The sequence below is a fragment of the Macrosteles quadrilineatus genome, unplaced genomic scaffold (genome assembly GCF_028750875.1).
Source record: "Macrosteles quadrilineatus isolate MER2022 unplaced genomic scaffold, UCM_ALF_1.0 Scaffold_7__1_contigs__length_78375512, whole genome shotgun sequence".
Lineage (NCBI taxonomy): Eukaryota > Metazoa > Arthropoda > Insecta > Hemiptera > Cicadellidae > Macrosteles > Macrosteles quadrilineatus.
This window is the reverse complement of record NW_026542600.1, coordinates 18860231-18873335: the sequence shown is the minus strand read 5'-3', so window position 1 is coordinate 18873335 and position 13105 is coordinate 18860231. Positions and strand designations below refer to the sequence as shown.

Sequence of the window (13105 nt, the reverse complement as noted above, 5' to 3'; positions counted from 1 at the left end):
AACTGTAGTTATTTACTTGTTTGTATACATTTCTTCCTGTGGATATTTAAGTATTTTGTCTTGTTGAAGGTGTAGGAGAACCAAGTGCCGGGCCGGATAACTGCAGTTATTTACTTGTTTGTATACGTTTCTTCCTGTGGATATTTAAAGATTTTGTCTTGTTGAAGGTGTAGGAGAACCAAGTGCCGGGCCGGATAACTGTAGTTATTTACTTGTTTGTATACATTTCTTCCTGTGGATATTTAAGTATTTGGTCTTGTTGCAGGTGTGGGAGAACCAGGCGCCGGATGAATGTAGTTATTTACTTGTTTGTATACGTTTCTTCCTGTGGATATTTAAGTGTTTTGTCTTGTTGAAGGTGTGGGAGAACCAGGTGCCGGGCCGGATAACTGCAGTTATTTACTTGTTTGTATACGTTTCTTCCTGTGGATATTTAAAGATTTTGTCTTGTTGAAGGTGTAGGAGAACCAAGTGCCGGGCCGGATAACTGTAGTTATTTACTTGTTTGTATACATTTCTTCCTGTGGATATTTAAGTATTTGGTCTTGTTGCAGGTGTAGGAGAATCAGGCACCGGATGAATGTAGTTATTTACTTGTTTGTATACGTTTCTTCCTGTGGATATTTAAGTGTTTTGTCTTGTTGAAGGTGTGGGAGAACCAGGTGCCGGGCCGGATAACAGTAGTTATTTACTTGTTTGTATACGTTTCTTCCTGTGGATATTTAAGTGTTTTGTCTTGTTGAAGGTGTGGGAGAACCAAGTGTCGGGCCGGATAACAGTAGTTATTTACTTGTTTGTATACGTTTCTTCCTGTGGATATTTAAGTGCTTTGTCTTGTTGCAGGTGTGGGAGAACCAGGCGCCGGATAAGGATCCCCAGCGAACCGACCCCTGTGAGTATCCACCGGCCGGCTCCGGTTCCCCAGTCGACGGTTCTTCTTCATTTAACCCTGATGTTAGATTGTCACCGGGCTCCCCCTATTCAACCTCTCCGACTTCCGATGATGAGAGCAGTAGAGAAAAAAGTATTCTGTCGGAAATTAAAAACCTCAATGAGTCATCTCTTATTTCGAATCAGACGGAAAGCGAAGAGTTAGATAAAGCCAAAGTAAATACCGCTCCGAGTATTGTTGGACAAGGGGTTCTTATGGAACCGTTTTATGACCACAGTCCTGGAGAAGTATACACCATCCCTGAAGAGGAGGAAGAGATCAGCAGCCCCACCTCCGGTGACGGAGTCACTAGTTTGCGCAAGAGACGTCTAGTCGGAGGTAATCCTTCCCTCACTCGCCCCGACATACATAATACAATATCAATGTCAATATATATACAGACCGGGAACGAAATTTAAACTCGTTGAAATATGCCAGTCTATATGTCTCTGTCTATCTGTCTATTCTCTCTCTCACCCTCCCCTCTTAATATGATTTTCTCTATCTCTCTTGCTCTCACACTCACTATCCCGAGTCCCGAAACCCATTTCTCTCATGCGGTTAACCCGGTTGTTGACTTTTGAAATCCCCAGCTATACTTACTCTTTATACAATCTCAACGTGCTAGTACAGTTTTATTATTGACATAACTTATGCATGCTTAGTATCCCTATAGTGTTTAATTTATAGTTTGACTCTTATGTTATATTTGAGATAGATTTTTCAGTTTGTACTAAGCACTCATCCAAGTTAGTTTTGACATAACAGTTACAATCGGCTTTTCGTCCGCTTCTACATTCAAGAGATTATTGCACTTGCCAATACAAGTATTACCGACAAATTCACTAACAACACGTACTATAACAATCCTAATGTTATTGTAAGTATTATGTCATAATTAACAGTATTTTCCATAGTGTAGGCTGTAAAATATTTGTACTGGCTTATGTATGTTTGTGGTAGTTGTAAATCTAGCTTTAAGGTCAATGATAGAAAATTGCTTTTCAGGTGATGACAAAAACAACTGAAGACCAATCACATCTTTCGATCATGAAAAAAAATTCACACTTATAAAAAATTGCAAAACTGCATAATTGTAGTGTTATTTCGTATTAAGAACGGGCTTACTTTAAGAGTAGGGTTGACACGCGAATTTCTTTTTCTCTTCACATTTCGATGTCACGTTTCACGTTTCTCCGATTCCCCTATTCCACACTCTCCTAATGAATGCAACGCACTTCTTACTGTACGTGTGGCTCAAAAAACGACAAAACAGATGGTTACCGGTAGGTAATAATTTCTAATACGATTTTTTTTTTATTTTAGCTGTAAAATCAATTCCCTCCTAAGAACATTTCTGCTACTAAACCAGACCGTTACAAAAATTTAAATTCCCTCCTTTTAAGATCGATTAAGTGTTTATCTGTTTATAACAACAGTAGTCTAATATGTGTCTTAGGTATACTAAAAACCTATTAAGATCAGTACCACGGAGGGAAATCTTAGGCCTCTGATTGGTTTACATTACTATGTTTCTCAATGGAAAACCAAGAGAATATAAAATTGTAACGTTAACGAATAAGATTTTAAAAATTCTAATATACATCCCATTACGGAACCTTTATGAACAAAAGATTTCAAGCCCATTCAATAAAATACCCCCGCCGCAGACTAAGCGAATTTCCATTTACCTGGCTGGATTTATACTAAAATATTTCCTAAAAATTGTCAGACTAATTTCCTATCTAAATATCAATAATTTTTAGTGAGTACTTAGGTTTGCTGCTACAAGGGGCGGTATTGAGGTGTGTTTTTTATTGCTATATTCCGTTCCCATATTCCGATTATGCTGGTTCGTGAACTCGTTCGAATAAACGTAGGTTTACCCGTTTGTACCAAATTTTATCTAAATCGGGTAACTTTTGCTCGAGTTATCACGCTAACGGACACACATATATATATGAATTTGAACGGATGGTGTTTTTGGCCTCTGGGGACCTCAAAACGATAAAGTAAATCGGTCCCGGATCAAGGTCTTACCATGAGACTTACGGTAATAGCTCATTCCCTATTTGGGAAATTCGCTAAAAATACAAAATTACAATAATTATGACAGTATTACTTGAAGATTAACTCAAATTGTAATCGAAGAGACTATTTGCTGTTGTAAGGTCGTTAAACCATTGTCAGTCTTTTACAAACAGTAGTATTTACTAGGAAAATTACTTAACAACACTAGAAATCCAGAAATCAACACTTATATTCTTAGGTCTTAATTAAATCCACTCTGTTTAGCAGGTATTTTGTGTGAGCAGTTAATGATGCGTAGAATATATTTACTAAATGATTCGTACGTGATGTAGAAATTGGTGATTATTTATTCACAGGGTTGGGTTACGGTCATCTAAAAGGGAATAATTTATTGTTTATTTAACAAAAAAATCTCATTGTAATATTGAACTATTATGAATTTCACTAACTTTTACGTACCTCGTAAACCCCTTTCTTATTTATTAAAAATAAAAATACTAAGTCGGTATAAAGGTAAATATAATGAATTGTATTGTGAAACACTAGTATGTTAAAATAAAGTTAACACTTGATATATCGTTAAAACCACTGTTAATGGAGGACGTGATGGGATGAAAGGTTAAAAGGATTGCTTGTTTAAGCCTTGTAACGTTATTTCAGTTGTTAGAAATAGACGTAAGGACAAACTTCTCTCGTTGCAAATTTATTCATTTAGTTGTGCTGAAAATAGATTCTCATTCTCGGCTTGTATTAGTATTAACGTTCCTCTTGAAATAATTAATGAATCCAAACAAATTGTTATCCCGTTTCAAAACTTAACGTGGTTCTTACGTTTGTCTTGTGACGATTGTACAAACTCTAAAATGATTTATTAATAAACTAATTTAAAGTGATTTATTCGTAAAATAATTCAAGTTTTAAACACATACAAAGGTAATACTTAAATATTGAAAAATATTTATTGAATAACCATCTTCATACTCCTTAAAAACTGTTCTATTTACCAGACTATAAAGTTATCTAAAAATTTAGTTTTCAAACCTTAGTTTAAATACGAAAATCTGCTTTTAACTTATTTAGTTAAACTTTCCTTTAATACTCAACACGAAATCATATTCAATAGATTTGTTAAATCTGTGTATTCGCCAAAAATTGTTGGCAAAGTATTCGAGCATTTTCTCATCGCCCATAACAAAAAATATTAACGTGTTGGGGTTAACCTCTCAAAACGACTTCCAGCTTGTTTTCATTTCTGCTAATGCAAAGAAACAGCTGTTAAGTAAGTGATTCAACCATTTCGTCTATTACTATTGTGTTACAGTACATTACACCATCGATATGTTGAGCAATCGACGACAATAGGCTGAAACCTAACCTAATAAATCAATCGAAAAATAATTTCGATCGAACGTTCGAAATTTACAACTGTTTACAACAGCTGATTTTTACTCCCTAGTGACTAAAAATAATTTTTATTCCTTAGAGTAAAAATGCTACTTTAGACCTGCAACGCATGCATTAAAAACGGCTGTTTTTGCTGCAGTATGACGAAATAAATATTACTCTTTCAACTGACTCATTTAGCAGGCGTGACGTTTGAGATTTTTTGTAGAAACTGAAAAATGAACCAACCGTGTACAAACAAAGCACTCAGATGCAGTCCGAACATAATTAGGGCATAATTTGATACATGAGGCAAAATATACATTTTCCATCTTGTCTATGGAATACAGAATAAAAGGCCATATCTAACAACTTTTTCGTTGAGCGCAAAATTATTAAGGACTGACTAACACTATCAAATATTTATTTCATATAATTTATTAAACTTCTAACCCAATAGCAAGGACTCATTATGGAACAGCAGAAGGGATATGTGAAGTAAACCAATATAAAACAATATACATGGAAATTAAAACAAAACTCTTAAAATCTCTATTTATATAAACTATTAGCATTTTCAACCGACAGCCTTTAATGTCAATGCAAGTCACACTGGTGGAATAAATAGAGCTTCATAAGCCAACAAACTGTGCAAGAAGTTGAAATCTGTATGCTCCTGGCATCCCAAATTTGGTATTTCTACGTTGTATAAATGCAAAGGCACGATAGCATGACAAATAGGTTGCTATAAACCACGATCCAGGAAAACTAGAAATGTATAATCATGCTTCGAATACAGCGCGTGCTGCATATACAAGAGGACGAGACTATTTTAATGGCCTCGTGTATTTTACACAAATGATTTAAAAGGTTTTATCTAAACAGCTAGTGCCCAATTAGTGACCGCGAGAGCTAAAACTGTTTGTATGGCAGTTTAGTGCTAATTACTTTTGGTGTAGTTAATTACTGTAATAGTAAATGAGTACTTATTTAGCACGACAACAACACTTTTAATAAATTCAATTCAATTCAATTCAATTATTTAAGATGGGGACGCCACTATGTGCGTATTTAAACCCAAATATAAGTAAAGGATGAGTGTAGGATGAGTGGCGCGATCTTGTAGTCTTGTTAGTGACTAAGGCCGACATGTTCCTTAGACACAGCTGTTAATTAATAGCCCATACAGCTAATGGCAACTAAGGGACCTACAGTTTATAGTGGAATCCGAACCAAATTTTTTCCTTGTAATTTACGAATTGGTCTAATTATCAGGATAGTACTGCGGATAGTCGTAGTACTCACGTAGTGCGGACGTTAATCCACACCAGGGAGCATCGCATCCACAATGCATCCCTATAAATATCCACAATTCGTATAATATACTATATAATATATAATATAATACTATAATACAATATAATACTAAATATATAGTAGAATCCCAGTAGAATCCAAAAATCTTTGACATAATGGTCGATCAAAATGAAATAATATTTAATATTATACACAAGCAAGATACTAAACAGTGTTTAGTAAAACAATGTACTAACAAGGTGATTTGTACTATAATTATTTAAAATATGATTTCATTTTAACCAATTTTTGTGACTCATAAATTTTAGTTTTAAAAATAGTAACATGCGCTTCTTCATTTGTCAGAGGTTATTGTTACAATTAATGTCGGTTATGTCCTGAATTTTACCCTCAATGACTTTACTGTTTTATATTCCTCTGTCAGTACAAATATGCCCAAGCAGTGGCATAATTAATGTTTTATTTATTCTTATTAACTCAAGACTTTATACCTCAAACATAACCATGATCACATAAGACCAATTTTAATTGTTAAAGATTAGTCAATAATTTGTTAATGCAATAGGTGGCATTCTTATTTACAAAACAGTAAATACTTAACAGTTCAAATAAAGAGTAAATCAGGTTTATGTAGTGATAAAATGATGTCATTATAGCAAAGTAAATCCAAGTCTTAGTTTATTTATTAAGATGATGGTAAAAAATCACATGTAACATTATAGTGGGGTTGTATATTGTTATAACGTGGCAGAATATTTCAGTTCTGGCGGTTCCTTTTTGCCTATATTTTATCAATCATTATTCAAGACAGATCATCATAGGTTCATGAGATTATTTTCATACATGTTTTCAAGTATTGGAAAAGATTACAATTGTGTAATACAATTGAGTAATACAACGATGTATTATAAGATTGTAATACTACGATGTGTAATACAACGATCAATACAGGTTTGGTCTTATGTGATCGGTGAACATAACCAAGCTATATTTCTCACACCAAGGTCAACACCCCTTTTTCACATATTCTCAATTTCATTGAAAATGACCTTCAAATACGTCCCCTGAAAAGAACCCATTTCCTAAAGTTGATAAATTTGTTATAAACCTAAAACTACACCGTCTTAATATGCTAAATTCCATCAAGCTAATTAACATAAGCTGATTAACATAATATTTACAGAGAACGATGTCTGTACAAACATATAAATCATAACATTCTTATTCCAGCCAAAAATAATATTTCGTTTTATAGTAAATTAATTTACTTCTGTAGAAAAACAAAAGATAGTTAAGTTAACCGGTTTTAACTTTCGTTCAATTCAAATATTATATTTTTAAAACATTTTGATTCACAAACCATTTTAAACTTATCGTGAATCGTGTTGATTTCAATAATTATTTTCGGGTTTTTGTAATATGCCTTTCGTATTCCAGTTGTTTGTAAATTATGACGTTCACATTGTTCATTCGAAACTCGGCTCATCTTCGGGTTTTTAATGTTCCATCTAGACATCCTAGGACGCTAGCATCTGTTTTGCACGATTCTTTAGGCTAGTCCTAGGAAGTTGTGGCATTAAAACATGGATAAAATCCGTTGGTGATTGGTTGGATTTGAACCCAGAACCTCGGGAACCGAGTCCCAGCGCTCTACCACTATACCAGCTCGCTCCCCGGGCTCCTCTATGGTTATAATAGAATAGAAGGCCAAGATTCCATCCCACAAATGGCTTTTAATTACAGTATGTGTTAATGCCAGAGGTTTTTTTAACATCTAAAAAATTGACAATTTTTCTTGGTGACAAAAACATTAGTTGAATTTGAGAAATCCCTAAACTTAAGGTCACGGATTTGTTTAACAGCCTCTGAATAAAATTTAAGTAACCCAAATTGACAAGTTATTTTTTTAAGACAAGCTTTTTGTGTTTATATAAAATACAATTTTCGACGATTTTCAGTTAATTTTAAAGTTCCGAAGTAAGAACTTCGAGTAACATTTAAACCCCTTTCAAGAATGACACAGTCGAACTTTTCCCAACGACACGCCACTTAGTTCGTGTCTTATAATCGGTAAAATTTAACAGTAGGGTTTAATATTTTCGTGTAGCATATTTATTTCATTGAAAATTCATGTTTGAAGTAAACTCTTGAGGTATTTAACCATTGTAAATTCTTCCATAATGAGGATCAAGGGGTAGTAGGTCATAAAGGTTTCTGTCAATGTTTTAATACAAATTTATAATACACTACCATAGACTATTGATTTGTTCAACTAGGCCCTTGCCTCATTCAGCACACTTAATTCACAGCTGGCTGAAGTTTTATTATTTTATTGTTATACACAGTAGACAAAGTACAAGACATCGTATACTGGTAGGTACACACTATATACGGTATACACAGCTGGATGTGTATAAAGTTATTACATTCTTGAATCCAAACTGAATTTTCTATTAACTATTACAGTCGTGCTAGAGCGAAAACGTCTATTACTTTATGAAAGAATTACCCCCTTTCATTCCAATACATTAAAATTGGACTTATCACTTTCGAAGGCCGAGTTACCTAGTTTTATAAAAACCCAATTTAAAAAAGCCAACCTTGATTTTGACCGGTTGCAACTTTGTAAATATACCAAATAGCGCTACTACATTTTCACAGTTTATTTGGCATAAATAGCTATGAGAGACGTCATATGACACATAATTAACTATGTGCTACTTTGGCAAATGGATGTTCGTGATTGATATTTCGCCAACAATCAATAATTGGCGAAACCTATGTAAAGGTAAAATATAGGTCACATCATTATCAGAATGAGGTGCAAATACTCAACAAAACATTAAAGTGCATGAAGAACTTACAAACAGGTGAGTTTTTTTTTTTTATTTCTAGTGTACAGGATGTCCCATGAAGAGGTTTAGACTTTGGTGTTTATTACTAGCCTAATTATGCACCAAAAGCGTTGACACTCAACATAATTCATTGAGTACGTTTTAAAAATATTTTGAAAATTTTCAGCTTAGTAATTTTTGTAAAAACAAAATGGCGGCATATTGAAAAGTTAACAAATAGCCTTCTGTAAAATCATTTCTTATCCCAAGCATAATACTTGACGTTTTATTCGACATAAAAAGTAATCTCTGGAACGTAAGTTGCAGTGAAGCTGCACTAGGGAGGCCAAGCTTAAGTTTTAGCGAATTTCCCATATAGATAATAAGCTATTACCGTAGGTCTCATGGTAAGACCTGGACCCGGGACCAATTTACTTTTTCGTTTTGAGGTCCTCAGAGGCCAAAAAACCATCCGTTCAAATTCATATGCCCGTTAGCACGTTAAACTCGAGCTAAAATGATCCGATTTTGATGAAATTTGGTACGTGTTTATAGAAAATGAATTGGTATTATTTTAAATATGTCATTATTTTTTTCTACAACTGTTTCAAAGCGGAGTTTTATCCAGAACGTTTTCAAAACCTATTTCATAAAATGTGTAAAGTTTCAAAGCTTAAGGTACATAAGTGGGACTATAATATAAAATGCCTAAACCTCTATGAGGGATACTCTAGAAAACAAATTAAATTAATTGGACTTAAAAATTCAATTAGATATTGTAGACCTTCAAAATACTCACGTATTATTAAATAGATAAACAATATAGGTAATTTAAATGCAACAATATAAAGTCAACAACCGTATATACACGCAACAACCGTAAATTTTCGTATGGTTTGCTAAAACTTTCCAAAATATTCTTCAATTAAATAGTTACAGTATATAACATCTTCGAATCAGACTCAATCAAGCCTTATCTGGCTGGAGATGGACAATTCCATTAAATACAGTTCCATCTGTGATACATCTCTACCATGAAAAAGGCTTATTTTAAAACGTCTTTAAAAGAAATAATGTTAAATTTAAACTTGGAATATAAAAGTGAAAATGTATTGTTCATAGTATGAACTTTAAATATATCCTTAGTTAGGGTTATTTAAGTTATTCTTAGCTCAGTGAAACAATACTTGTTAATATATTTAGGTTATAAAGCATTCAGTTCCCGAATATAAAATTACCCATAGGTTAGAATTTGAGTAGGCTAAGAAATGTAAATATAAATTAAAAATGATTAATATCCGAACCACAGTAAACCTGGAAATGGTTGCATTGAGTGGTAGCCTAACTTTTTACAGTTTCTGCAACATCTTTCATACCTTAATAATAAAATACATGATAGATAATTTAATAATATATTAACATTCTTTTCAACGAAGGAAAGGAATTGGGTTTCTTGAAAGAAATGTAAACTTACGAAAGCAGATGTCTATTAAATGTTCGGAGAAGTTTGCTTTTAAAGGTTACCTGCAATTTCCAAATGATAGCTGGATAATAGTTTGGCATAAACATTTCACTTTGACACTGTTATTGAGTAGAGATTTCTGCAGAAATCTACATGAATTCTTCTACAACTTTAAACTCTACTTTCGTCAAATCTTATAAACTTTTTCGTACTAGCCGTTTGGTACAAAATTTAATAGATGAATTGCTTGGTTGATCAACTGTCAAATTGGAATATGTAAATACAAAAATTGAAAGAAGCATTCCCAGACTGCTTGGGCAGAGGTAGTTGCCTTTGTAAATGTTACCCTAAGGGCCGAAGGTGATAATTTGGAGGCTAAAAATTGTAGGCCTATATCAGGTTTAAGATGATGTTGAGACATTTTAAAACTCAGATCAGTATAAATACATCACACATAGCCAAATCAATTTATCTTCTAATGGAAATTAATTTAAAACTCCATTATTTACAGATTACATAGACGAGTCATAGAAGTTAATCAGACTGAGTATTTTATGGAAGATTGATCTGCTATTGTGTACCGACGATCTATTTAGTTGTTTTATACCCGTGAATAACAATGAAACAATAAGTAATAGTTATTGTTAAATCCAACTTCCTTAACCAAAACGTGAACTACGCCCTCGCACCTGTACCCAGGCAAACGACTTGGAAGCGTGATTCCATGTGCAGGGACGAGGAGCGGCTCACAAAATTTACCAAACAACAAGAAAAACCATGGAGGAAGGCTCAAGAACGTGCTATTTGAGAGAAACGAGCTGTAATGAACAATAAATAACAACAAACAAAACAATTAACCATAATCAGATTTTATCTTTTCATAAATTCTAAAATGTATAGTATTCATCTATCCTCCTAACTCACAGGCATTTCTTTATTATCAAAAATAAATTTCCATTCAAAGCTTCTAATAATTTTAAATTCTTACTAAGTAACACAAACGATTACAGTTATAACAATAGAGATACCTTTCAATCATTAATTTAGGCTTTGTCAAAATATTACCTTTTAGGGACCCTCTAGTAGAATAAATAAATCAAAGAATTAATAATTAGGCTAGTAATAAAATTTTGAAACAAAATAACAAATAATAAACTTAAAGATCCATTTTGGTGACGGTGAAATAAAAATCTATATAAATAACAACCAGGTTGGATCCAAATACTCTCTCAGTCCATGGCGGCAACAATAAAAAAAAATCAATCAACACGTGCACAACAACTTGCGGTATTAGCCCTACGATTTGGCGGGTCAGGCGGACGACACCGGAGGACCCATAAGGCTGGGTGGAGAGGGGGCCAGAGTCCAAAATAGGCCAGAATGGTAAGTCTCTCCGCCGACGCTCAAGGAAGCCAGATGGCTCTCCTCCGGGGCCCCATCAGACCCGGCCTAAAACAGCATAGTAGAGAAGCAAACTCAGCACAAAATCAAGTAATCCTTTAAAATTAGCATAATAAACAAAAAAATGAATATGAAAGAGGATACTAAAATATTTCTATATGCTCTCAATTACACGATCTCGGAGCCTATGACGACTGCACGGCAGGAGTAAAAACAAGCGCGTGACACACAAATTCACAGTCAAACAGTTACATGGCAAAACACATACTATACTAAAAAACTTGAACACTGAAAATGAGTCGTGACATTCGTCGGTGGAAAAGAGTCACGGCTCAAACGGATAAATCATTTATCCTGGAATTCGAACTTGCGTTTTGTTTGGTAAGAGTTTAGGAGTACAGGTATTTTAACACAATCAAAACAGTTTAAGCCCTTTTATCAACAAAGAGAGCGCTTTGCGATATCCTCTTCCTAGAAATCAACTAACGATATTCTTGCCTCTCATGTATACCGTCATGCAGCAAATATATAAACAAGTTCTTTGTAGAGATTTTTTTGAAACAACCCAGTTTTTCAAAAGAACGCCTATGGTTTCTATAATTTCACGTGGCTTTGTATAGTTACTAATGAGCTAAACTTTGTGAAATTTTGAGAAAATAATCAAAGGTTCCTATTAAAGTTGAAACATGTCTATGATTAATGATGATTATAGGGAACTTTGAGCCTTAACCAAACATTTAATAAAAGTTTAATATTACTCCTGTTATTATATAATTAATCTTTTGAACTATAGACACTATAAGTGTGGTTGCGATCTCAAATTTACAATAAAACGAAAAATAATTTAGTTTTTAAAAGTAAATTGAAAATTCCACTAACCAATGAAAGAATACTAAATACTGACTTGATTGCGGTAAGGACGATTGTTTAAAATAACATTTTTAAGATAACTTTTACGAGATAAAGATGAAGATAATTAGAATAAAACGCTGTTTTAAGCTGGAAGCTAGAACGCTCCAAGAAGTATACAAATTATGATTAACTTAGGATAACCATGTAGCATGTAAAGTCCAAAAACAAGAAACTACATTTTTGTTGGAGTGATAATAATGCTTTTTACTCTTATTTTAAAAAGTCGAGCATAATCGGACAAGAGTGTTTAATTGGTACTAAGATCATTTGGTAGCATGTAAACCAAATCACAGCTACTCCTTGAGTCCAGACCAAAATGAGTTTACAATATCATAAGATTCCTCCCGGATCAGCTGCAAAATCTAGTGTGCATGTTTAAGTTCATTCCATGAATATTTGGCATAAGCTGGTTATCTTTTGCCTTTCATTTATAGGAAGGTTTATTAACTTACTAAGGAATATTTCTTGACAACTCATTCGGGCAGAAAGATAAAAGTTCAAAATATAGTTACGCTAACACTCTAAAGCAAGCGTATCGTAAATATGGTTTCTCGTTATCTTATATAATTAATAAACAATGTAATTATGCTGATTTGGTGCTGATTACATTTTAGATCACATTCAACTTAGTTTTCAGCTAATTGATATTCATGGAGTCAAAACCAATAGTGTAGACGCTACGCTGATGATTTCAGGCAAATTTTCATTGAAAAATATTTTCCTTGGATATAATAATCAGTGGATATATAATGGTAAATTTTTTCACATTTTCCACATTCAATTTGTTAATTTAGTAATGGTGTTCTTGAGAGGGGAATTTTTGAATTTATTTTA

The 13105-nt window shown here is 33.4% G+C and overlaps 1 protein-coding gene across 1 annotated transcript in view; it reads left to right on the top strand.

The window, feature by feature from the left end:
* The window catches only part of LOC128998850 (putative transcriptional regulator cudA), a gene marked incomplete at its 3' end in the record, with an annotated part of 99951 nt that overhangs the window by 28323 nt on the left and 58523 nt on the right, over positions 1-13105 (top strand). The window contains exon 3 of the mRNA XM_054425207.1: positions 844-1270. Within this exon, the coding sequence (XP_054281182.1) occupies positions 844-1270 (427 nt within the window). The remainder of the gene's footprint in view (positions 1-843; positions 1271-13105) is intronic.